Source organism: Bos indicus x Bos taurus, chromosome 24, assembly GCF_003369695.1.
Source record: "Bos indicus x Bos taurus breed Angus x Brahman F1 hybrid chromosome 24, Bos_hybrid_MaternalHap_v2.0, whole genome shotgun sequence".
In the NCBI taxonomy this organism is placed as follows: Eukaryota; Metazoa; Chordata; class Mammalia; order Artiodactyla; family Bovidae; genus Bos; species Bos indicus x Bos taurus.
Genome location: NC_040099.1, coordinates 32,488,739 through 32,515,310, shown reverse-complemented (window position 1 = coordinate 32,515,310; position 26,572 = coordinate 32,488,739). Strand labels below are relative to the sequence as shown.

Here is a 26,572-nt window from a genome sequence, read left to right as displayed (position 1 = left end):
TCATAAGATAAAACAAACAGCATTGTAAAAAGGTTACAGTAAAACCAGAGCTGCATTTTTGCATGCAAATTGATGGTGATATCTGTTTGTGGCCTGGGATTATAAGTGGGAACCCTGGAAACTGCAATTTGAAGTCTCACCCATGGAGTGGAAACACTGCTCAAGACCTTTTCCCAATTAGGACTCCAGATTGCTGTTTCTCAGGACTCCCGAGCATGCGGTTTAAGCCTGGATGTTGGTGATGCATGAGCTGTTACTCTTCTCCATTGTTTCTATTCTCTTTTCTTTTATTGACTGTATATTGAAATTAAGTTATATAATCCTCTATTAAATACTGAAACTGTTTATTTGTGTGTAATAAGTGGTTTCTTTTGTTAATGACTCCTTCAAACCTGAAACAAAAGTAAAACTTTAGGCAATGGAGAAACAGACATAGAGAACAGGCCTATGGATGAGGCAGGGGATGGTGGGGGGTGAGGGGGGAGAGGAAAGAGAGGGTGAGATGTATGGAGAGAGTAACATGGAAACTTGCAATACCATATGTCAAATAGATAGCCAATGGGAATTTGCTGTATGACTCAGGAAACTCAAACAGGGGCTCTGTGACAATCTAGAGGGGTGGGGTGGGAGGGAAGTTTGGGAGGGAGGGTACATGGGTGTACCTATGGCTGATTTTTGTTGATGTGTGACAGAAACCCACAAAAATTTGCAAAGTAATTATCCTTCAATTAAAAAAATAAAGTGAAAAAAAAAAATGACTTCCCTGGTGGTCTAGCAGCTAAGATGCTACACTCCCAATGCAGGGGATCCAGGTTTAATCACTGGTCAGGAAACAAGATCCCACATGTTACCACTAAGTATCACACACAGTGATGAAATCCCTCATACCACAACTAAGACCCAGCACAGCCAAATTACTTAAGAACATTTTTTTAAAAAAAGAATTAATATGGAGCCAGACTGATATAAATCCACAAAGGGCTGGACTATGGAAAATGGGCAGAAGAAATGGTATGCACAGAGATAGACAGGTACCTTTAAGAAAACAGAATATGCTTCAATTATGTGAAAACAGGCTACAGGGGGAATCAAGGCAATGCAGAGGGTCGGAGCTACTCCATGCAATCTCGGGGGTTTGGCAAGGGAAGCGACACCTTTGAAAGGGTTCAGAGGAATGATATCAGACTGCAAGTTACAAAGAACACCTGACCACCCTGTGAAGAAGAGCAAACGTTCTCCGAGTGTGGTCCCCAGACCTGCAGTATCTGCACGAACCATGAAATTGGCAGAAGTGCAAGTTCTTAAGCCCCTCTCAGACCCATGAATCAGAAATGCCAGGGATAAGACCCAGAAACTTGTAGGTTAAGAAGCCCTCCAGGTAAGGAACTCAAGTGCTCGGGCAGAAGTCATCAGAAGAGGTTTTTATTTAAATCACAATTAGAAAAAAGAAGGCAGCTCAGTGGTTGGATTCTACTGCAGGGATGGGAATGAAACACCCCGAACAGAGAGGTCACCAGTGATTTTTAGTATCTTAGTGGGTAGAGGAAGTTTTAATTTTCTTCAAGGTTCTGCTGTAGCATTATTCTTATATTTAAGGAAAAGAAGTTTTTAAGCCAAACTGTGCTTCTCTATGCCAAAACTAAAGACCATCCTGCCCTCTAACACTGTGTGTGCTCAGCTGTGTCTGACTCTTCACGACCCCATGGACTGCAGCCTGCCAGGCTCCTCTGTCCATGGGATTTTCTAGCAAGAATACTGGAGTGGGTTGCCATTTCCTCCTCCAAGGGATCTTCCCTACCCAGGAATTGAACCCACATCTCTTTCATCTCCTGCACTGGACCTAACATTTTGTAAGACAGCAAAAGATTAGCTGTAATCTTCTTCATCCCTCAGGATCTAGAATTCCTAATAAAGCCCTGAGCAGTCTCTGATGCTTTTTCACAAAACTCCAGCTCCAACCCCTGTTCCCTAACAAGTCTTCCTGTGTCAGCTGAATATGTGGTTCTCTTCTGCACGGTCTGCCAACTCTCCACACTCATTAATTATTCAGTTAACATACTTAAGCTCTTACATTGTACAAGGCCCTCCACACGTCAGGGAAAACATATTTGGATGATGAATACTGAAGGGATCCGAGAAAGAGAAAGTGTTGACGAAAATCAGAGCTGAAATTAGGATACTGACTGGGGCATTGCTGGACAGGGTGGAATTACAAGGTTGGAAAAAAAAAAAAAAAGATTGGAAAAGGCACTGGGAAACAGGGCAGTCCAGGTAAAAAGCAATGAGCATGTTCTCAAGCAGTCAGTAAAAAAGAGAATTTAAAGTGACAAGTATTTCAATGACCAATACAAATACTGCATAAAGAACTTGTGTGAAGGAAGAGACATCCCATGTTAGAAACGTGAAATTCCAGATCCCTGAGTGGTGAGGAGCCCAAACACACAGCGAAGACAGAAGACCTGGATGCCTGGAAAGAAGTATGAGGTCAAGATAGATTTCCAAATAATCCCCCAGAAGAAACAATGAAGTCTTAAGTGTGGATGGGTTTCTTATGGAGACAGTTTCAAGAGGAAAGAGAAGAATGGCTTTTAAAAAATCAGAGGAACACCTAAAACGAAAAGTAAGGAAAATGAGCAAACACAGGTAGGAACCAGAAGAGCAACCAAGGATGCAGCAAGAGAAACGGACTCCGCAGTGCCTTTTCCCAGAGGAGTGATCAGCTTTGTGAGAGCACAGCTCTGGAAAATATGGCACGAAACTTTAAAAATAGTTAATCACTGAGATTTCCCTGGGGGTCCAGTGGTTAAGACTTCCTTCCAATATAGGGAGATAGGGCTCGATCCCTAATCAGGGAACTAGATCCCACACTCCACAACTCAGAGTTTGCATGCTGCATCTAAGACCCAGTACAGTCCAGTAATTAAATTAAAAAAAAAATTTTTTTTAAGAGTCAAAGGAAAATGCTAGAAATAAGATAAAGAATGCCTTTAATGACCTCAGTAGACATCAGAGCACAGTTGAGAAAACAATCAGTAAATCTGAAGACAGGTCAACAGAAATTAGTCAAACACTAAGAGAAAAAAATGGCACGGAGGGAGGAAGCGGTAGGAAGAGGGGAAAAGCGAGAAGACTCAGAACTGAGCACCCATGTCTGTGGACAGTATTTGTTTAACAAATGTAGAGTAAGTTACTGAAGAATGTGCATGAAGTAGTACTTTCTGAATCTAGCAAAAAAGAATAAAAGGGAAAAAAAGATGAGGAAAGCAGCATCTGCTACCATTTGCCCTGGTAACTCCAGGGCAATTAGCCTTCTGAAATGCCGTATCCTGTTAACCATATCCACAACTCTCTGCAGGTCAGCCCTCTTGACCTCGACGCTCTGAACTTACTCATTCATTACCGTAACTACAGCCACCTGATTTCTGACGTTTACGTGCCACCTCCAGGCCTCTACTGTTTTGGGGTCCTATTCCCACTGCTACCAATGAAGCAGATCTGCACAGGCATTTCCTTTTTCTTGGTGGCATGCAGGATTTTAGCAGTTCCCTGACCAGGGATGCAGCCCACGCCCCGTGCAGTGGAAGCATGGAGTCTTAATCACTGGATCCCCAGGGAAGTTCCTCGCAACGCAATTTCCTAAAGGCAGCCCTGGACCTCAGAGGACATAGAAACAGTTTCTCAGTGGTGCTGGGGCCTTTTCTGCCCACGATTTCTCAGTGTTTTGCTAGATGATGCATCTCCAGGCCCTCCCAGGGCACAAAACTATCTGGTATGATCCATATTCAACTCAGCATGTCTGCTTATTTAAAACCTTCTTCAATTACCTGCCATGGCATTTCTGGCATTTTGACCCCTATAATGGGGGCCACTGCTTTGTTCACGCTGCTAGGAGCCTTCCATACACACCTCAACTTGTACCATCAAAAGAAATCAACAATGGTCAGAAGCCAAAGACAGATGCTCCAATAAAAGTCATGATACCTTGTCCAGTCTCTGGACCTGATTCAATTTCAGACTTAGAACTATGTTATCGAAGGAGAGGCCAGACCCTGGAAGAGAAGATTCTGCAGCCCCAAAGCAAATATTCAGTCATGAATCTCTCAGATCATCCCCAAAGGGACCAATGACCATTTACTCAAGTAACTGTACACTGGGAAATGGGAAAACCCAAATATTTCACAAGTTACTAACTATAAGATGCAAGAGACTCAGCTTTATCTGGTCCCTCTGTTAGACACAAGGCACACAGAGAAGTGAGATACTAAAAGACACCTGGGCCAGGTCCACTTCAGAGTGTATGCACTGAGTCCACAAACACATCCAGAGGACACTCTCCTGGTGCCTAAATGTGTAATTAGAGCAGACATGTTAAGTTGTTGGCAAACTCACATCCCTTCCTTGGTCTACAGTGTAAAAAAGCCATGTGGAAGGCTCTAAGTCTGCCCTACCCCATATCCCGGCCAGGATAAATAAAAACCAATATCCTAAAAAAAAAAAACCAAAAAACCAATATCCTACTTGGGGAGGATGACAGCAATTAGTGCCACCCTTAAAAACCGGAGTATGTAGGGCTGACGGTCCCTACAATGCTTCCATTTAACTCACCACTGTCACTGCGAAACCAGAAGGAAAGCGGAGGATGGCAGTGGAAGCCCACAAACTCAACTGAACAGCCCCAATTCTAGCCACTCTGCCAGATGCCAAATCTTTGCTGGAGCTGGTTAATACTACTTAAGTACACAGTACACAGCAACTGATCTGGCAAACATATTCCTCTCTATCCTCACTAAGAAGAAAAGACAGAAGACACTGTATTCACACAGACAACAGTACACATTTACACTTATAATTCTGCCTCAGAACCATCTGGGCATCCTACAGAAATCATCCCAGTCCACTTCACCAATGATGTCCTGGTAATAAAACCAGATGAGCAAGAAGGAGAATGCTGAAGGTCTTAGTAAGATATATGTGCTACAGAGGGTGGGCATCTTATGATTCGGGGGCTTTTTTCGTTTCAGTAAATTCTCAGGGGTTCAGTGGTATGGGTCATGTCCGGACGCTGCCCCCAAAGGGATGAACTTGCACTTCCTGAAACAAAGGAGGAAGCACAACGCCTTCCTTCCGTTTCGGGGACAGCATATTCCACATCGAGCAGAAACGTTCTGATTCATGTGCCAGATGAGAGAGCAGACCTGAACATTCGGCTCCTGTGTCAAAAGACCAGGAGGCAAGAAGAGTCACCGTCTTAGCAGAGGTACTTAACTTGAACATCAGAAGAAAGGAGGACTACACACAACACAAACACAGGATCACACTTCACATGCAGATGACACACTGAAGTGTCTCCTGGTGTTTCCTCGTCCAACTTTGGACAGTAAATGGACAAGTGTAACAACCCCAGTCTAAGGAGGCATGGTATCCCAGGATTGGGACCTCCAGCCTTGAGGGCCTGAGCCCCACCCCCAGGTAAGCCCCAAAGACATGATCTGCTAGCCGAGGGGAGGGGAAATAGAGCACATAGTACAAGAGGGAGAAGAAGATTCAGTTGTGGCCCCAAAGCCGATTACAGCAACAGGAGCTCCCCACAGTCAGCTGAGGCAGCCCTCGTGGGAGCATCAGCTTGACCTCAGCCTCCGCTCACCCCTCCTTCCACAGGTGTGATCCCTAGCACTCCGAGAAGCCTGTTGCACACTAACCTCCATCTCCGTCTGCCTTCTCAGAAGCTCAATCTACAAGAAATAGCAATGTTTATACCTAAATTTTAGGGACGTCATGTTGTGGTAAATACAACAATACACATCAAGTGGGCTGGATAGTGCTCGACTCACAGAAGACACTCAGTATATAAGCATGAGAAAGCATATCCTAGGGAACAAGACAAGTAAAGCTTATGTAAACACCAGGATTATCTGTATTCTCTAGATTCCAGGTGAGAGATACAAAATACCTGAGACACAGAACACAGGAAGCCTTGATTTTTATGTAGTCTTAGCTCCAGTAGAAGGTAGTAAGTGGAAACAAAGTCCATACTACATCCATACTACAATCCAATCATTAACTGTATTGACTGTATTCCAATATTCAATTGATTGTAGAAGATGTAAAAACCCCAGAAATAGAACTGCATTTGAAAAATAAAGGAACAAATGCTAAATACAACATCTTAAAATCCTGAAATATTAATTTTTATTAAAGAACAGTAGAGGTCGCTAATGGACCAAGAAAAGCCTACAGGTTCCTTATAAAATTTTGGAAGCTGCATTTTATATATTTGAAAGGATAAAAATTTAAAGTGCTTTGTAACAAACCACATCCCTTTTCAACTCCTCATTCTATTTATCAAATCCCACTCAATCATATTTTAAACTATCTCCGTGGTAAAAGATCACATCAGAAGAGGATAATTTGATTCCTTTCATGAGTACAATTAGAAATTAAACTTTTTCAAAATTTAATCATGCTTAGATATTGAACACATAAATTTTTAATGTTTCGTCCGTGGCACGACCATTTAGCTTCAGCTCAATCTTATTTTCTAACACAAGTGATAACATCATGTGTATGCTAATGTTCAAATCAAACTAAGGCCTGATTTAGCATGGTCTTATGTTCCAAGTTCAAGGAAATAGTCAAATATGCAAAGAAGCCAGCACAGATCAATGAACTGATTGGATCTAGGTAATTACACAGATGGTAATTATGCAGTAAGACTGGTGCTTGTGGAGGATTCAAATTAAGTGGAATGTATACAATTCCTTGGGAGCAAGACTAACACAGTCTAGTGGTAGAATTAAGACACAGCAACTAAGATACCACATAGAAGATGAATGGCAATGCTACAATATTCTCAGGCAATCTGGAAAATAACAGCTTCCTTCTCACTGCAGTAAGTCAGGAAAGAATTTAAGGAGACAGCACTTGAGCTACACTCTCAAGAATGGGTAGACATGCGTCATGTAGAAATAGATGGCCAAGAACTTTCCTAGGTGCATAGAGAAGGATGAGAAGGGAAGGGCTCTGAAGGAAACCAGCAAGCAGTTCACATATGAGTCAGGAAAATTAAACTATCTGCAGCTAATTTTTTAACCTCCCCTCTCCTTTGACCTCAGAGTCAAGCATAGCAATTAACCCACTACCTTAATTTTTTTTTAAGTATAATGGGTATTTTTATCCATTAAAGACTCTGTATCTGGTCCACAAATATCAATATATGAACAAATAGACAAATAGTGTGGAATGTACTAATTCAAACATGCTGAGCACACACTTACTGGGTTGATTAATAATTTGTAGGAAAATCAGTTAAGTCTAATCATAATAATGAAAAGTATAAAACCATATAATACATTAATTTTTAACTTGTGATATATGCAGATAAATCTTCCAATTATGGGGATTACAAAACTACCTTTATGGAGTATGTTAGACAATGGTTAATAATCAGAACAAACAAGAAATTCACTTTATGTCATAGTTAATTTACCAGATCATTGAAATAATTTTAAAAAGTACCAGGAAAAAGGTGAAGTAAATTTTGGCTATCGTGGCATAAGATCAGTGAATTATCATCCTGAAAAATAGGGACAAAATTGGACAAAATTAGAAAACTACTCATTTCATGGGGCGAGGTATCGACTAAAGCAGGGGCCCCCAAACTCCGGGATCTAACGCCTGATGATCTGAGGTGGCGGTGATATAATAATAATGGAAGCAAAGTGCACAATAAACGTAATGCAGTTAAATCATCATCAAACCACCCCTCCCTGCCCCCGGTCCTTGAAAAGCCGTCTTCCACGAAACCGGTCCCTGGTTCCAAAAAGGCTGGGGATCACTGGATTAAAGAAACAAATTGAGAGGCACACTCAACAGGAACTAGAGCTTCAGGTAAGAACAACAGGAGTCTTTAACCTAGCCACAGGCTATGGTCACGCCCCCAACCCCCACTCCCCAAGAAATCTGACCAGGCCAGGGCCGGCAATGAAAACCAGTAGCTCTGCCAGAGGGAAATGATTTGGAGCAATAGGACAAGAGGTCTTGTCAGTAAAAGTAGCAAATTCAGTAGGAAATAAATGGAAAAACCTACATCACAAGGCTCCTTTTCTCATTAGAGTATATCAGCCTTCTGAGTCTGTTTCCACAAACCCAGCAGCTGAAAACATCATAAATTTATTACTTGACAGTTCTGGATTTCAGAAGTTCAAAATGGGCCTCACCGAACTAGAATCAAGGCGTCAGCAAGGCTACCGTCCTTTCAGAAGTTCTAGCAGAGAACACACTGCCTAGCTTTTCTAGCTTCTAGAGGTTGCCCACATGCCTTGGTCCCCTTGCTCCATCTTCCAAGCCAGAATCACTGTATCTCTCTGACCATTCTCTCCTTGGCACATCTCCCTCTCCCTCTGACCCTTCTTCTGCCTCCCTCTCACTTTTAAGGGCCTCTGTGGTTACACTGGGCCCACCAGATAATCCACGACAACTTTCCTATTTTAAGGTCTGCTGATGAGCAACCTCAATTCCATCTGCAGCTTTGACTTCCCCTTACCATGTAACCCAGCACGCCCACAGGCTTCAGGAACTAGGATGAGCACATCTCTGGAAGGCCACATTATGCCTACCACACAGGGCAAATGGCAAAGCAGCCTGGAAGCGAGAGAACCAACGAAGGATGAGGCAAGCCACCCACACACTCCTGGCTGAGAGTGCAGGGGACATAGGAGAAGGCCGTGCACAAAGTAAAGGCAGAGGGAGAAGTGAGAAACGGCTTAACGCTGACAGCGCTCTCCACACACGCACGGACCCTGTCAGCAGAGGGTAGAAGCCTCGTGGGACTGAGCATTTGGGTAAAGCCTCCATCTGAACACTGGCTGAGCACTAGTTTATGCAGATGCAGGAGGTGAAGTCTAGGAAATTCAGTCCACTGAAGGTGTTGCAACAAAACCACCACAGACTGGATGGCTTAAATATGATTTATTTCTCACAGTTTCCGAGGCTGGAAAGACTAAGATGAAGGCACAGAGCTGATGGCTGGTGAAAGCCTATTTGTTGGTTCACAGATGTCCACCTTCTCACTTTGTCATTTGGCAGAAGGGGCACAAGAACCCTCTAAGGTCTCTTCTGTAAGAGAACTAATCTCCTTCACAAAAGGTCTACCATCATGACTTAATCACCTCCCAAAGGCCTCCTAATACCATCACACTGGGATTTCTATCTCAGGGGAACACAGACATCCAGTACATAACAGAAACCATGCTCAGATATTAAGACAGTTTTTTAAAAATCAGCAGAGACCTTCCCTGGTGGTCCAGTGGTTAAGAATTTTGCTTGTGATGCAGGGGATGTAGATTTGACCCCTGGTTGGGGAACTAAGATCCTGCATGCTGTGGGGCAACTAAAATCATGCCACAACTACTGAACCCATAAGCTGCAACTAGAGAATCCCTGTGCCACAGTCAAAGATCCTGTATGCTGCAACCAAGTCCTGATGCAGCCAAGTAAATATATAATTAAAAAAAGAAAACTTCTTTCTCTCTCTATATATATATGTATGTTTAAAAAGAGAGAGAGAAGAGACATCAGCAGGCCAGACACATTCCAGATTTCACAGATGAAGACTAAGCAAGTTAATAAAAAAAATATACATATATAATAACCTCAAGGGGAAAAAATCAGAATTCTGAGTTGCTAAAATACATTATACAGAATGTTCAGTTTTCAGTAAAAAGTTGTGAAACATGCAAAAAAAGGAAATATGACCCATCCTCCCAAAAAAGCAGTAGAAGCTGACTTGCAGTAGGTCCATATGTTGAATTTAAGTTCAGTTCAGTCACTCAGTCTATCCAACTCTTTGAGACTCCCATGGACTGCAACTCGCCAGGCTTCCCTGTCCATCATCAACTCCCGGAGCCTCCTTAAACTCATGTCCATTGAGTCAGTGACGCCATCCAACCATCTCATCCCCTGTCATCACCTTCTCCTCCTGCCTTCAATCTTTCCAAGCATCAATGTCTTTTTCAATGAGTCAGCTCTTTGCATCAGGTGGCCAAAGTATTGGATTTTCAGCTTCAGCATCAGTCCTTCCAGTGAATATTCAGGACTGATCTCCTTTAGGATGGACTGGTTGGATCTCCTTGTAGTCCAAGGGACTCTCTAGAGTCTTCTCCAACAGCATAGTTCAAAAGCATCAATTCTTTGGCACTCAGCTTTCTTTATGGTCCAACTCTCACATCCATACATGACTACTAGAAAAACCATAGCTTTGACTAGACAGACTTTTGTCGGTAAAGTAATATCTCTGCTTTTTAATATGCTGTCTAGGTTTGACACAACTTTTCTTCCAAGGAGCAAGCGTCTTAATTTCATGGCTGCAGTCACCATCTGCAGTGATTTTGGAGTCCAAGAAAATAAAGTCTGTCACTGTTTCCACTGTTTCCTCATCTATTTGCCATGAAGTGATGGGACCAGACGCCATGATCTTCATTTTTTGAATGTTGAGTTTTAAGCTGGCTTTTTCACTCTCCCTTTTCACTTTCATCAAGAGCCTCTTTAGTTCCTCTTTGCTTTCTGCCATAAGGGTGGTGTTATCTGCATATGTTGAATTTAGCAGAGAGAAAGTATAAAGCTGCTGTTACATGCCCCAGAAGTTTAATATCCAGAGGGATAAAATGATATAGTAAAGAATATTTGTATAAAACAAGAGCAGACAGTAAAGGAGAAACAAAGAAACAAAGAACCTGAGGCATATAGAAAATGAATACAATATAGAAAATGTAAGTCCAAAGTTATAATAATTAAATGTGAATAGACTAAACAAACAAAGGTCCATATAGTCAAAGCTATGGTTTTTCCAGTAGTCATGTACAGATGTAAGAGGTGGACCATAAAGGCGGCTGAGGGCCAAAGAATTGATGCTTTCAAACTGTGGTGCTGGAGAAGACTCTTGAGAGTCCCTTGGAGAGCAAGGAGATCCAACCAGTCAATCTTAAAAGAAATCAACCTTGAATATTCATTGGAAGGACTGATGATGAAGCTCCAATACTTTTTGGCCATCTGATGCAAAGGGCCGACTCACTGGAAAAGACCCTGATGCTGGGAAAGATAGAGAGCAGGTAGAGAAGCGGGCAACAGAGGATGAGATGGTTGGATGGCATCACTGACTCAATGGACATGAGTTTGAGCAAACTCCAGGAGATCGTAAAGGACAGGGAAGCCTGGCGAGTTGCAGTCCGTGGGAGTCTCAAAGAGTTGGACAGGACTGAGCGATTGAACAACAGGCTGAATACGACATCAAAAAGGAGAAATTTTCAGATGATAAAAACACACAACTGAGTTATATCCTGCCAACAACAGACATGTTAAATTCAAAGATACAAAGATGTTGAAAGTAAAAGAAGGGAGAAAATACATAACTAGTAACTGTAAGAGCACTAGAGTGGCTACATTAAAATAAAACAAAATTAACTTTATGATAAGAAATATTACTGAAGGCAAAGAAAGACAAATAATGATAAAAAGTTTAATACATCAGGAAGGTATGCATATGCCATATAACATATCCCACATAATCCCACTGTAAATGGATATGCATCTAACAGAGCCACAAAAGTTATGAAGCAAAACCCGACAAAATTAAAAATACACAATTCAAGAATTATAGTTGCAGACATCAATACCTCACACTCTCAGTATCTGATAAAACAAATCCGTTAAAGATAAGAGATTTGAACAGTCCTACCAGTAATTTAACCTAATGTGCATTTATAGACGGAGAAGGCGATGGCACCCCACTCCAGTACTCTTGCCTGGAAAATCCCATGGACGGAGGGGCCTGGTGGGCTGCAGTCCATGGGGTCGCGAAGAGTCGGACACGACTAAACAACTTAGCTTTCACTTTTCACTTTCATGCATTGGAGAAGGAAATGGCAACCCACTCCAGTGTTCTTGCCTGGAGAATCCCGGGGACGGGGGAGCCTGGTGGGCTGCCGTCTATGGGGTCGCACAGAGTCAGACACGACTGAAGCAACTTAGCAGCAGCAGCATTTATAGAATCCTCTGCCTCAAAGTAGATATTTTTTCAAGCACTCAAGGAACATTCTCCAGGATAGATCAAATGCTATACTGTGAAATAATTCGTAATAAATTTTAAAAGAATTTAAAATACATTGTTCAAAAAATAATTTAAGTAAGTTATCTGATCAAAAGGGAAGTTAAATTAGAAATTAACAATGGAAATTTTGGAAATCTTCAAATATTTGGCAAACAATATACTTCTATTTAACCTGTGGGTCAAAGAAGAAATCACAAGGAAATTTATAAATTACTATTGTTAATAACTTTACACAGACAAATTAGACAACTTGGGTAAAAAGGGAAAACACCTAGAAAGACAAAATAACCAAAACTGACTCAGGAAGAAGCACAAAGTCTGAACAGATCTGTATTAAATGAAATTGATTTGGTAATTTAAGACCTTCTCTCACAGAAAATCCAACCATAGATGGTTTCACTGGTGAATTTTATCAAATATTTAAGAAAGAATAGTACAAATCCTTCACAAGCTATTTCAGTAAGCAGAGGAGGAAAACCACCTTTCACCTCATTCTACATGGCTGGTATTACCCTGTTACCAAAGCCAGATGAACACATCTACAGAAAACTACAGAGCAGTATCTCTCAGGAATACAGACCCAAAGAATCCTTAACAAAATATCAGAAAATAGAATCCAGCAACATAGAAAAAGGATTAATCAATACCAAGTGGGATTTATATAGGAACACAAGGCTGGCTTAACATCTCCAAATTAATGTAATATACCATATTAATGGGCTTCCCATGTGGCTCAGCTGGTAAAGAATCTGCCTGCCAATGCAGGAGCAGCAGGAGTCATGGGTTTGATCCCTGGGTTGGAAGATTCCCTAGAGTAGGAAACGGCAACCCACTCCAGTATTCTTGCCAGGATAATCCCATAGAGGAGCCTGATACAATTCATGGAGTCACAGAGTTGGAGTCACAAGAGTTGGACAATTGAGCAACGCATACGCTCACAGTATTGAGTTATAAACAAAAACCACATGATCATTTCAAAAGACATGAGAGCCATTCATGATAAAAAGGAAAAACAAACTAGAAACAGAAGAAAGCTTCTTGACCTAATGAAGGGCGTCTAAGAGAAATTTACAACTAACATCATTCTTACTGGTTAAAGACTAGATGCTATTCCCCAAAAATAAAATAATCAAGGCAAAGATTTCTCCTCTTATTGTATTCAACACTGAACCAGAATCTAGTTAGTAAAACCAAGAAGGGGAAAAAGGATCTTGCGTTTTAGAGCAAGAAGTACATTTGTCTTTATCTGCAGATGGTATATCCGGTATATAGAAAATACTAAGGGCTCTGCAAAAACATACTAACACTAAAAAGCAAGTTCAGCATGAACACAAGAACAACATAAAAATTGTCTTTCTATTCAGCAGCAATAAGAAATCAAGAAAAGAAATTAAGAGAAAAACTCCATGTAAGATAGCACCAAAACAACTACAATGCATAGGAATAAATTTAACCAAAGAATACAAGATCTATATATTGAAAACTTCAAAATATCACTCAGCAAAATTAAAGATCTAAATAAGTGGAGAGGCATTTGATGTCCTTGGATTGGAAGGCAGTGTTTTTAATCTGTCATTTCTTCCCAAATTTATCTATAGGTTCAAGATAACACAATCTCTATCAAAATCCCATCATAAGAATTGACTGAATAATCCTAAAATTTATATAGAAACAAACTTGACTGAGAATAGAAAAAATAATTTAAAAGATCAAAAGGTTGGAGAATTTACACTGCTGCTGCTGCTAAGTCGCTTCAGTCATGTCTGACTCTGTGCGACTCTGTAGATGGCAGCCCACCAGGCTCCCCCGTTCCAGGGATTCTCCAGGCAAGAACACTGGAGTGGGTTGCCATTTCCTTCTCCAATGCAGGAAAGTGCAAAAATAAAGTGAAGTCACTCAGTCGTGTATGACTCCTAGTGACCCCATGGACTGCAGCCCATCAGGCCCCTCCATCCATGGGATTTTCTAGTCAAGAGTACTGGAGTGGGATGCCATTGCCTTCTCCAAACTTACACTACTCAATATCAAAACTTAATTACAAAGCTACTGTAATAAGACAGTGTGTTATTGGTGTAAGGATAGAATATAGATCAAACAAAGAGAACGGAAGTCCAGAAACAAACCCATTTATGATCAACTGATTTCCACAAAAGGTGTCGAGGCAATACGGAGGGAAAAGTCTCTCCAATAACAGAAGACAGACTAAAAAACGTGGTATATGCATACAACAGAACGTTATTCAGCCCAAAAAAGGAACAAATTACACGCTATGCCATGGATGAAACTTAACTATATCATACTCAAGAAGTTAGACACAAATGTTGATATGATTCCATTTACAATAAATGTCTAGAAAAAACAAACATCTAGAGACAGAAAGCATATCAGTGGTAGTCTGAGGCTTGACAAGAAACAAGAAATAAATACAAACAGGCACGAGGAAACTCTGTGGCAAATGGAAATGCTCCAAAACTGGACTGTGGTCATGGCTGCACGACTGTGTAAACGCATCAAAAAAACCACTGAACTGTATACTTACAGCAGGTGAGTTTCAGGCAGTGTAAATTATTCCCCAATAAAACTGTTTTAAAAAATGATAAAGAAGGTGCAGGCGTTCCCCAGTCCTGGGGACACAAGCAGAGACTGAATGAGCTTCTATCAGGGACACTAGAGTGGAGCCCCATGACCTTCGTAATTGACCTCACTGTCTGTCACTAAGAGCCTGTGGTCTTTTGGACCCAAAGTGCTGGTATATACGTTTTTTGCGGCTTTTCCCAGTTGCTATTCCTAGGGCTATAAAGGAGAAAACATTTGTGAGTGCATTTCCAACATTTCACTTGCAAACACTGAACACAGAATGTTTTTCACCTTTCTTCCTGTAAAGGCAGCCCGATGAAGCGGCGTGTCTCCCATGTCATTTAGTACATTTACTTCCGCACCAGCCTAGTGAACATGAAAGCGTTAAACATCTTCCACATACCAAGAAACATACAAAGGTGAGAGTAACTCCCTAAGAATATATTAAATATTTTAAAAAATTAAAATACTCGTTAACAGTGACTGGTTGTCACTAGTAAAAATAACTCAGTTCACATTAATATACTTGGTTGGCCAAAAGGTTTGTTTGGAAAAACCCAAACAAACTTTTTGGCCAACCCAATAGTAAGCTTCCTGAAAGTAAAAATCTACTTGGTAGACAGAAAACAGTTTCTTTTGTTCAAAAATCTATCTGCCCTTCACTCTACTTTAGAAACACAAACATTGAAGAAAAAAAAAAAAAAGGAAAACCGTCTCTGAATAAAACAGCATAGTTTCTCCACCAATTTAATAAGTTTTAAGGGGAAAAAAGAAAGAGATATCACCAATTAAATGGTGGAGGAACTAGAGGCTTAAGTGCCACGTTGGCTCCCAGATTTCATATTTGGGGCCAACAGATCAATTTTAAAATGTGATCCAATTTCAGAAATATCAGTATGAGTGAAAAATTATTCATCACAGAACTGAGAAATACGAGTTCTTAAATTACACAGTGCTCATTAAGAGATTATGACATTATTTTTTAAATACATAAAATGTGCTTTGGCTATTTTTTAAACTATGCTCAAAAAAACAATGTAGTATCTTCATTAATTCCTATGTCTATTTTTGCAACTTTAAAAAGTCAATAATGTAAAAATCAAACAACTAAAAAGAATTTTAATTAAGCAAATCAAATTGGTGTATTTAGCAAAGAAAAATCAAGTGATAAGCAACTGCTAAGGCTGTTATGCATTATAGCCCAAATGGCTTTTCCTAAGACTTCTATAATTTACATAGTAGCTATAGTTTTTATTTATTGAAAAATCAAAGCCATAAAAATACCTTTAATAGATCCTGGACCACCTGTCTATGTCCAAAATAGCATGCCAGGTGAAGAGGTGTCCAGCCCAAATTAGACTTACTTCTTCCTAAAAAAAAAAAAAAAAAATGGAAAGAGGCATTTTTAAATGTTATTGAGGTAACTTTACAGCAAATTTTCTCCCTAGTAGCTGCTCCAACATCCTGACCAGGGGGTCCCTCTCACCCAGCACGGCTGATGTGTGGGAGGCACGAGACTCGACACTAAGGAGGGTTTGGAGTGAGATGGATTAGGACTCACAGGGCCCAGATTCTTGCCACCTTCTAACTCAGTGCCCTCTTCTTAAAGGGGGGCAGGAGGCCTGATGGGGGTTATATTCCGACTAGTCTGTGGCTCTAAGGTGCCGAGTGTCTAACCATTTTGCCACCATCAAACGAAGATGCGGTTCTCTTGGCCACAGCATTTCATGAAAAGCACCTCTTTTTGAAAATCTGTCCTGTGTTAGAGGGCTGGATACGAAGAGGAAACTAAGAACCAGTCTTTCCTGTGTCTGGAAAGCAGTCAGCGCTGCAGACAGGGACTGAAAACGGAGTCCTGACTTCAGATAAAACCTCGGGGAGATGAGGGTAAGGGTTACCAGTGTGGTCGAGTCCAGCTAGAGAACAAGAACCAAAAAAAAAGCAATGAAATGTCAGATCCCAGCTGAGGAGAGGTAAACAACTGAGTGTGGTGAAAACGAGCAATATAACTCAGTTTAGGGAAGAAAAAAAAAAGGCACTATAGTTTAGAGCTGAGAAATTTCAGAAGGTCACCCAACTTCCCAATCAAGCTTGAGAGAATACAGCTTGTCACAGCACCAGAGCCCCCTGCCCTGGAGGGTCCACTGAAGCCCAGAAGCCCCCTGGCCCCCCGAGGAGGAGCTGGAAGAGAATGGCTGCTCTCAGCTCCTGGATTCAGGTTTGGGGGCCAACAGAAATCCACCGTCAGCCTCGCTGTGCCCAGAAGAGACCTTTAACCGCTCCTAGAGGGACTGCCAGTGCCAACAGTGTCCCTGTGACTGTCTTCCGTTCACTAGCCTCCAGCACTGTTTCCTCTCAACGGGCGCCCACCAGAGCCCCTAACGCCAGAGGCAACACATCCATGAGCCACAGTCTGTCTCACGTAACCTTTCTCTTTACCCTCTGTCCTTAACTGGCAGCTAGCTCTTTCTGATAAAAGATTCTCTTTTATCTCTTGGACAGGGGAGGCCCTCCAGTTTCCACAGCCCCACTGGTCCTCACGGCACAGAAGCCCCGTGACTCTCGCCATCAAAACCCAACTCAGTCTTTGGTCAGTGACCTCACTCATGTTACGATCCCTCTGTTGAGGCTCCTGCCATTAAGCACAGCTACCCCACCCTCCACCCCCACTCCAGAAGGCTTTCTCCGCTGCCATCTACAGCCTCCCAGTGGCTCACCCCTCTCCACTCAACTCTGGGCAACACAGTCTCTCTCTGGGGCAAATCCTGCCACCGCCATTGTCTACTGCAATTCAGTAACCTGGTATCTCAGACTCTCAGCTTCCCTCATTTCCCCACAAACGTGGCCTCTGCTCTACACTGGGTACCTGATCCCAGAGCCTGAGTCCGAATATCACTGTCATGTCTGAACTCAGGAACAGAGTCCCACTTTCCAGCTTGTTCACACAGGCAAATCCCCAGCTCATTCTTCAATGTAACCAACCGTCAAGTTCTTTAAACACTCTGCTTATATGTAAACATCCCCACTATCCTCACTTCTTTCAATCAGTCCAGCGTCTATTTCTTGGTCCTCACATCAACATTTCTCTGCCGATACCCTCCAATATCCTATCTTTGTCACAGCAGCTTAGAAAAACCCCAGAGTCTAATAAATACATTTGCTCAATTTGTCTATAACCACAGTCAGGTCGCTAACAGCAGTGGAAGAAAAATAACAGAACCCCGTGGATTCGTGGCTTCATCAGGTCAGGATCTCACGCTTCGGCAAAGCCCTCGCCAGGGTCCTCGCCACAGCGCCCTGTTCAGGGGTCTCTCCTACGCGCCACCACAGATACTTCAATCCCCACTACTCCCCTCAAGCCTCTTTCCCAGACACCTGCTTCTCCTCTCAGCTTCAGGGAAAAGAGAAGTTTTCATAGGACTCTCTGGGTTTCGTAGCAACCAATCCACCCCCACACCTCTGCCCACAGGCACCCTTCCGCCCTTCCTCCTGGGGCCTCAGGATAATCACACTTCCCATACCCTGGATCCCATGCTCTCCTCCTACTTTCTGGGTGCTCCTTTTCCTCCTTATCTTTAACCGCTCCCTTTTTCATCGCAAATAGGAAGGAACAGATAAGCATTTGCAGGTCTTCCATCCAACGAGCAAAAGCACCCAATTCCTCTCTGGTCCTGAACCCCCTTTGACCATTGTCCCCTTCCTTCTCGCCTTCCCCTTCCCCATCTACACTCTTTCCACCTCGTTCCCTCCAGGAGCTATCCACTGACTGCAGACCAGGTTCACTTCCCACCACATCACTAAAGCTGTCCTCACTTCATCCCAGTAAGTTGTGCCACCAGATACTAGGGGCACTTTCCAGCAGGCAGCACACTGCATCACTGGACAGTGTCAGCCAGCCCAGCCCACGAGCCTCCAGAGCCCTGCACCTCCTCCGAGGGCTCTGTGCAAACTTCCACTTTCTCTACTTCCTCTGACTGGGCCGTTCATCACTGGAATCTCCAACAATGACACCTCCTGGCCCTTTCCCACAGCTTTACCTGCTTATATGCTTGTGACTTCAAACTCCACATTTCCATCTCTTACTCAGTTCTACCATTCAACTCTCTACTGTTTACCTCCACGTGGAGGACACAGGAATACCTTCTGCTCAGGAAGCACAAAGTTGAACTCACTTATCTCACACATGCACACTCACACACAAAAACTCCCTGTCCCCACTCCCACTTTTCACAATCAACTGTCCCATTATTCACCTCACTTCTCAATTCAGAAAAAAGCTGCTGATGCTGAAGCTCCCATACTTTGGCCACCTGATGTGAAGACCCGACTCACTGGAAAAGACCCTGATGCTGGGAAAGACAAGGTAGGAGAAGGGGGTGACAGAGGATGAGATGGTTGCATGGCATCATCGATTCAATGGACATGAGTTTGAGCAAACTCCGGGAGATACTGAAGGACAGGGAAGCCTGGTGTGCTGCAGTCCATGGGATCACAGAGAGTGAGACACGACTGAGCAACTGAAGAACAACATCCACTTTTCTATGACCATACCACCCTAAAAGGGCTCCATCTCGTCCAATCTCAGAAGCTAAGCAGGGTTGGGCCTGGTTAGTACTTGGATGGGAGAAATAAGTACCACTTGCTGGCTTTCTCCTTTTCACCCCTTCCACAACTCAATCAGTCCGATCAATTCTACCTCCTAAATGTTAACTATATCTAAACACTTTTCACCACTCCCACTGCTTCCAGTCCCACATGACCCACAGCAGTCTCCTTTGAGTTACTCAGCAGCTTCCTCACATCTAATATTTCCACATGGGATTCTGGATCAAGAAGTTGACATTTCCAAAATCTTAAATTATTCTTAAAATACTCCAAATATCCTTTACACTCTTTACTATTATAGATATCCAAAATTTTTGATCAGTAAGAAATAAGTTTAGAAATATGTACAGAAAATCGTACCCTACACTGAATAGTACAACACTGGGAAACACCAGCAGATATTATGGGTGATGGGCTTCCCAGGTGGGGCTACTGGTAAAGAACCCGCCTGCCAATTCAGGAGACAAGAAAGACGGGAGTTTGATCACTGGTAGGAAAGATCCCCTGGAGAAGGAAATGGCAACCTACTCCAGTATCCTTGCCTGGAAAATTCCATGGACAGAGGAGCCTGGTGGGCTACCGTCCATGGGGTCACAAAGAGTCAGACACGACTGAGCAACTGAGCACATACACATTACAGGTAATACTCAAGTATTTTCTCATGCAGATCTCTCAACAAAGTAAGAGGACAGCATCGTACAGAATCATCTCTATATTACCAATACAAGCTCTTATTTTGCTTTAAAAACTTATTTCTTGGAATACTACTCACAGAATTTATATAAAGCATGTTATTCAAACATATTAGCATTTATTTGCAAGAATATCTCACCATTAGCAATAGACATGAACACACACTTCTAATGTGGCAACAGCAGCAAACAAAACTGCCCAATTAGCTTCTCCTTTGTGCCCCAAGCCTAGAAGTACTGACCTTCACCTACATAGATTCCCTCTCTCCCTTCAACCTGACATCGTATCAGCTGGATTCCTTCCAACCAATCACATCTCTATGTTGACTGTTGAGCTTTAAATCTTGCAGAAGAATTATACTACACTTTACCATTTTCTCAACTTCTCAGGGTTTGGAAAAACAAATGAGATAGAAAATCAAGAAGCGGCAGGCACCGAGACTGAGTTTTCACAGGCCCAGTCCCAGCTCTCCCTACTCAGTCCTGTGGGTGAACTCACCTCACCTTATTATGCTGTTCCTCTGCATAAACCCTTCAATCCACCCTTAAGACAAGCCTGACTGACAAGTATAATGAGGGTGAAATTTTGAAAAAGCATTAACAACTGTCTCTCAGCTTTACATTTCCTAGCAGGTGACTTTCCAAGAACTAGCCCGAGGTAACCATGGTCAGGGTGGAAGTTGAGTAGAAAGTAAAGGGTCCCTGATGATGATCCAACCAGGCATGTTTCTGGCGTTCAGAACAGAACTCCAAGGTAAAGATTAAGAGCCAGGTCTCCATTTTATATACGGTAATGTGTATGTTTCAGGGCCATTCTCTCCAATCATTCCACCCTCTCCTCCTCCCACTGAGTCTGAAGCCAGTGCTCCGTGACAGCCTGGAGGGATGGGGGGCAGGGAGGTGGGAGGGGGGTTCAAGGTGGAGGGACACAAGCGTACCTAGGGCCAATTCATACTGATGGATGGCAAAAACCATCACAACATTGTAATTACCTTCCAATTAAAAAATTTTTTTTAAAAATAGAACCAGGTTTCTGGTGAAGGATGAGAAGATTTTTAGAATTCGTTTTGCATTCCATCTTGGGCTAATTTTTGGACAACTCAGAGCATGTTTTCTTCCCTGCTGCAAAGATAATACTCTGTCCCCACTGAGGGTGAGGCCGTGAGGTCTGTTGCTTGAGTAGAGGAGGACAATGTGACATGGCAGAACAAAATACCCATTAGGGACTCAGGGCTATGTGAGATGAAAAGACGTAAGATGGGACACGTGGCTCCTGACCCTGAGCCCAGAGAGCGAGGTAGGTCCAGGGAACAATGAGAATGGGTAGTGACAAGTGGGATGCTAGGAAAAGGGCCCCCAGCAGGCACCAAGCCGAGCACCAACCTGCACAGCGGCCAAGTCAAAGTAAACTCGGCAGTGCGGGCAGAGGGAAGGTCAAATGCTGGTCCCCAGAGCTGCTCCAAGCCCCCACGTGTCACTCAAGACCCTGTGGCCACACCCAAGGAGTGTGTCCAAGGTGAACCAGCAAGCCTAGGCCACGTGTCGGATGGAAGATTCGAGAGAGGGTCAGGGTGACACGAAGCCAGCAAGAGCCAAGGTGAGACTCCTTGCAAGATGAGGCAGCCGAGGAGCATATCTGTGCTTGTGATAAACTGAAACACCTGGGTGTGACTCCCTGTGTGTTTTACCTTAGCTACAAGGATGCGCTAGGAAGAGAGGCTGCAGAGGAACCAAAGGCAGTACACACAGAGAAAGGCTCGCCTTCACACTTAAAGGCACCTTAAAAAAAAAAAGGCCACCTTAATGAGATGGGCTTCCCAGGTTGATGCTAGGGATAAAGAAACCGCCTGCCAGTGCAGGAGACAAACGAGACTTGGGTTTAATCGCTGGGTCAGGAAGATAGTCTGAAGAAGGAAATGGCAATCCACTCCAGTACTCTTGCCTGGGAAATCCCATGGACAGAGGAGCCTGGCGGGCTACAGTCCATGGGGTCACAAAGAGATGGGCACGACTAAAGTGATTTAGCACACACTGAGATGGGAGAGGACACAGGTGAGAGGCTCTGGGAGGCCAATCGTTTTACAAAAAAGCCACTGTGATGGAGGGACCCGAAGACTAACATTTAGTCCTCCAAACTCCCAGAAGGAGAAGGCGCTTGTTGAAACATCTGAGCCAATTTAAAAAATAAATTCTATGCACACCTGAGTTTAATGTATTTGTAACCGTGCTACACAAGACACGCTGTGATTTGGTGGCTGCTACTTACTCACCCCTCCTATCTGCAAAATCCCTGCCATCGAGGCTGCTTCTCACTTGGCACGTGACCTTTCTTCTGCCTTGAGCCCTTTTCTTCTCTATTTTTACCTGGTACGTCTATGCACTCTTCATATATCACCTTAGGATGAGTTCCTCCAAGAAACTAATCCTTCAAGTTCTAGTTACATACTTCTTATATATTCCATGATACTCTACATGTCATAGCTCCCATACTTTGTACATATTGTACAATAAAGACTAGTCTGAGCTAGTAATCTACCAATCTCAGTGAGGGAAGGATCCTGTCTGACAGTATTTTAAGGTACTTCACATGATCCTGGGCATTCAGAAAACACTCAAAACTGCTGCTTCAACTGCAATGTCTTTGAGAAGAAGAAACTGTCATAGCATGTATCCTGTGGGCTCATCTCATTAAGATGGCCTTTTTTTTAAGGTGGCCTTTAAGGTTTGTAGTAGGCCTTTAAGGCCTTGTAGTTCATAAGGTTTAGGATCCATGACAATTTTAAGACTGGATCTCAAGTCTGGGGGAGAACGGATACATGTCTATGTATGGCTGAGTCCCTTTGCTGTCCACCTGAAACTATCACAACATGATGAATGGGCTATGCTCCAATATAAAAGAGAGAGTTAAGAAAGACTGGCACGCAGTTTCTCTTACTTAGAGGGGAGTGGAAGCGTACCCACTCTTACAGGGCTTCTTCCTAGGATAAGAGATGGAAATTTATGGCAGGCAAGTTCAAAAGGATTAGCACTAAATAAATGATAAAGTAGTGAATACGTGTGTGTGAACTTAGTCGCTCAGTCGTGTCCGACTCCTTGCAACCCCATGGACTATGGCCCACCAGGCTCCTCTGTCGATGGCATTCCCCAGGCAAGTATACTGGAGTGGGTTGCCATTTCCTTCTCCAGAGCATCTTTCCAACCCAGAGACTGAACCCAAATCTTCTGCACTGGCAGGCAGATTTTTACCACTGAGCCATCTAGTGCATACTCACAAGAAAAAGTGAAAAAATACATTCAAGGCTTACCTTTGCAGTTAATGTCAGCAATTACTTCATTCCTTTCCATGGTTTCTAACAGCTGTCTTACTTCTTCAGCGTTGCCGTTTCTGGCATGATGGAGAAGCTGTTGTTCTGCGTCTGTACTCATTTCTAGATTTAAAAAATAGTAACACTGCTATTAATCTAAGAACATATATTAGCTTTTGGATGTTCTGCCAACAGAGAAAGGGGAAAAAATCATCTTCATTTTGTAGCTAATAAGACAGACAAAAGGAATAATTAAACAAATCAGCTGCAGGGTCAAAATTTGACCTCGAGACTCTGTGCCCTGTGTATTATTACTGAAGCCTCAGCTTCCTTACCTGCAAAATACAATCAACTTCATGACCTGTGGTAAGATTGTGTCTATGAAAACTAACTGTCAAAGTATTTTGTAAATAGTTATTAGTATAACATTAACAACCTTATGTCTATAAAGTTAAAATATGGCAATTCATCAGTTCATATAGAATTATCAAAAGACTGAAACGATCTAAATGAACACATTGGAAACTTGTGAGAAAATAAATGACAGATAAGGATCCTAGAGCCACCATACTTATCAATAAACTCTCATTTTCTTATCAAGCTTCAAGACAACTATAGAGGAAAACAACCAAATTTAAAGCATTTATCCCAGAAAAAATAGAAATTTCTTTCATACTAATGATCATTTGGGCTTCCCCAATGGCTCAGAAGGTGAAGAATCCACCTGCAGTAAAGGAGATGTGGGTTCGATCCCTGGATTGGGAAGATCCCCTGGGGAAGGGCATGGCAGCCCATTCCAGTACTCTTGCCAAGAAAATCCCATGGATAGAGGAGCCTGGCTGGCTGCAATCCATGGGGTCACAAAGAGTTGGACATGACTGAAGTGACTGAGCACAATAATCAGTTAAAGGCAAACAGATCAAGCAATGGTATTTTTTGCCTACCTCATTAGCACAAATAAAAAAAGTAAACACACCAAATGCTGGCATGAACAGAAAATGTGCAGTCCAGTAAACCGTTAATATTATGCATATTATATATGACTTGCACCCAAGTTATTATACACGTTATACACACAAGTTATTGCACACATATGTTGCAGAGGGAGGAAGAGACAACAAACTGCCAAGATGAAATAATTTCAAAATACGCAAATACCCAGGGAGGATGCCAGGAGATGGCCAAGTAAGAAACTCCAGGACCTGTCTTTCCACCTGCACAACAAGTGCACTTGCAGAATCTGTCTGATGTAACTACTGTGGAACTCTGGAGCCTCCTGAAGACGTGCAACTGCCAGGGAAGACTTGGAAGGTAACTGTGGTGATTTCAGCTCTTAGCAGAGCAGCAGTTCCCTATCCTTCAGACACTTGGTAGGTATCTGTACACATGCTCCTGGAGCAGCCTGCTGCAGTCAAGGTTGGCAAAAAGGACCCTGTGCTCCAAATACTGGGGAGCTAGGCTCTGATCACTGATTGCTGCTTTTGATCACAGACATGCAGACAAACAAGTGGGCAGCCACTGTTGCTGCATCTGGCCCCTTGTTGCAGGTCTTTCCAGTGGGCTGGAATGCCAGAAGATTTAAACAGCTAGCACCCTTTTGCCCCCCATTCATTTTTCCATCTTCCCCCTAAATTTCCCCTTAATTTTCCTCTAGTAAAAACTAGGACATTTACAACCAAATGCATATGTGGGGGAAATTACAACATGACTGCTCATTCCCACCCAAAAGCCCAAAAGACATGAGACAACCTTAAGTTTATACCTCAGGCTGGCCTTCAGCACAGAGGCAGTCTACATCAAAACAAAAACAATAGCAAACCCTGGGGAAGAGGGTGCATCTGATTTTTAGAGTTATTGCATTAGATTCAAATGTCCAGTTTTCAGCAGTACTGTTCCCTCCCAAAAAGACACAAATCACACAAAGAAACAGGAAAGCAGGGCCCACTCAAAGGAAAAAAACAAGTCAACAGAAACTGTCCCTGAAGAAGAATTGATGGCAGACATACCAGACAAAGATTTTAGAACAACTGTCTTAAAAATGATTAAGAACTAAAGGAAGAAGCAGAGAAAGTCAAGATGTATAAACAAAATGGAAATAAAGATAGAAAACCTAAAATGAAGCCAAAAAGAAATTTTGCAGCTTAAAAGTGCAGTCACTAAAGTGAAAATTTGACTCGAGGGATTCAAAAGCAGATTTGAGCAGGAAGAGTCAGTGAACTTGAAGACAGGACAACAGAAATTAATAACTCTGAGGACCAGAAACAAAAAAGACTGAAGAAAAGTGACCCCAACTTAGGAGATCTGTAGGACACCAACAAGCAAACCAATACAGGAATCACAGGTGTCCCAGAAGAGAGAAGGGGGTAGAGCATTTGAAGAAATAATGGCCAAAAACTTCCCAAATTTGGTCAAAGACATGAACATAAATATTCAAGAAGTCAAGGAACACGACGATGAAATTGGAGATATATACTCACACTTTCAAAAAACAGAATTTTGAAAGCAAGCCAAGAGAAAAGCAAAATGCCACACAAGGGATCCTCGAAAAGATGATCATATTTCTGTGAGAAACTCTGAAGGCCAGAAGGCAGTGGGTAAAGAGTAAAATACTTAGGAGTTAAGTGTGTGCCTGGCTTGGATCTTAACCATCCTTGGACTGTCTGGGCTTTGTGCTAGTCACGCTTCTGCTTGTCTGTGTTCTGCTGCCTGATCAGCTGTGGGTACCCATGTCCCTCCTTGCAAGTCTTCTGTGTCCACCCATTCCTGAGAACTAGAGCTGGGCCTCCGTGTGCTTAGAAGAACAGGAAGAGCAGCCTGTTTACCTCACAGACTCCTGCCGGCAGGGGCCCAGAACCTGGTCCCTTCAGAGCGCTACCAGATAACCCCTCAGCGCCCAGAACTCACTCACGTCCCCTTGAAAGGGCTCTTATAAACCCTCAGGGAAAACAAACTCAGACTCTAACCCAGGGACTGATTTCAGAGAATATTTTCCTAGGAGATGTCATCTAGCAGTCACCATAATGTCCTTTCTTCTCAACAGATTGTTGATCGGCATTTACACTAACCACCCTAAATCACCTCCGCTTCATTTACAGTGCATGCTTATTAAAACACTCCATTAGTCATTTAAAAAGCTTTATACTTATATTCACTGCAGCCCTATTTATAAAGCAAATATGTTAATGTCCATTAGTAAAGGTTTGTTCACAAAACTGAATACTATAAAATCATCAACAAGGTTATAAAAGGAATTTCTAAAACCATGGCACTGCAATGTATCATCAAGTCAG

General features: G+C 42.6%; 1 protein-coding gene across 7 annotated transcripts in view; it reads right to left on the bottom strand.

Moving 5' to 3' along the window:
• Window positions 1–26,572, bottom strand: part of OSBPL1A (oxysterol binding protein like 1A) — a 230,192-nt gene that overhangs the window by 192,397 nt on the left and 11,223 nt on the right. For all 7 annotated transcript variants that reach the window (XM_027526163.1, XM_027526164.1, XM_027526167.1 and 4 more), the window contains 3 exons: window positions 23,283–23,405; window positions 15,965–16,050; window positions 14,972–15,046 (listed from right to left, as the gene is read on the bottom strand). In XM_027526163.1, the coding sequence (XP_027381964.1) occupies window positions 14,972–15,046; window positions 15,965–16,050; window positions 23,283–23,403 (282 nt within the window). In that variant the 5' untranslated portion in view covers window positions 23,404–23,405. The remainder of the gene's footprint in view (window positions 1–14,971; window positions 15,047–15,964; window positions 16,051–23,282; window positions 23,406–26,572) is intronic.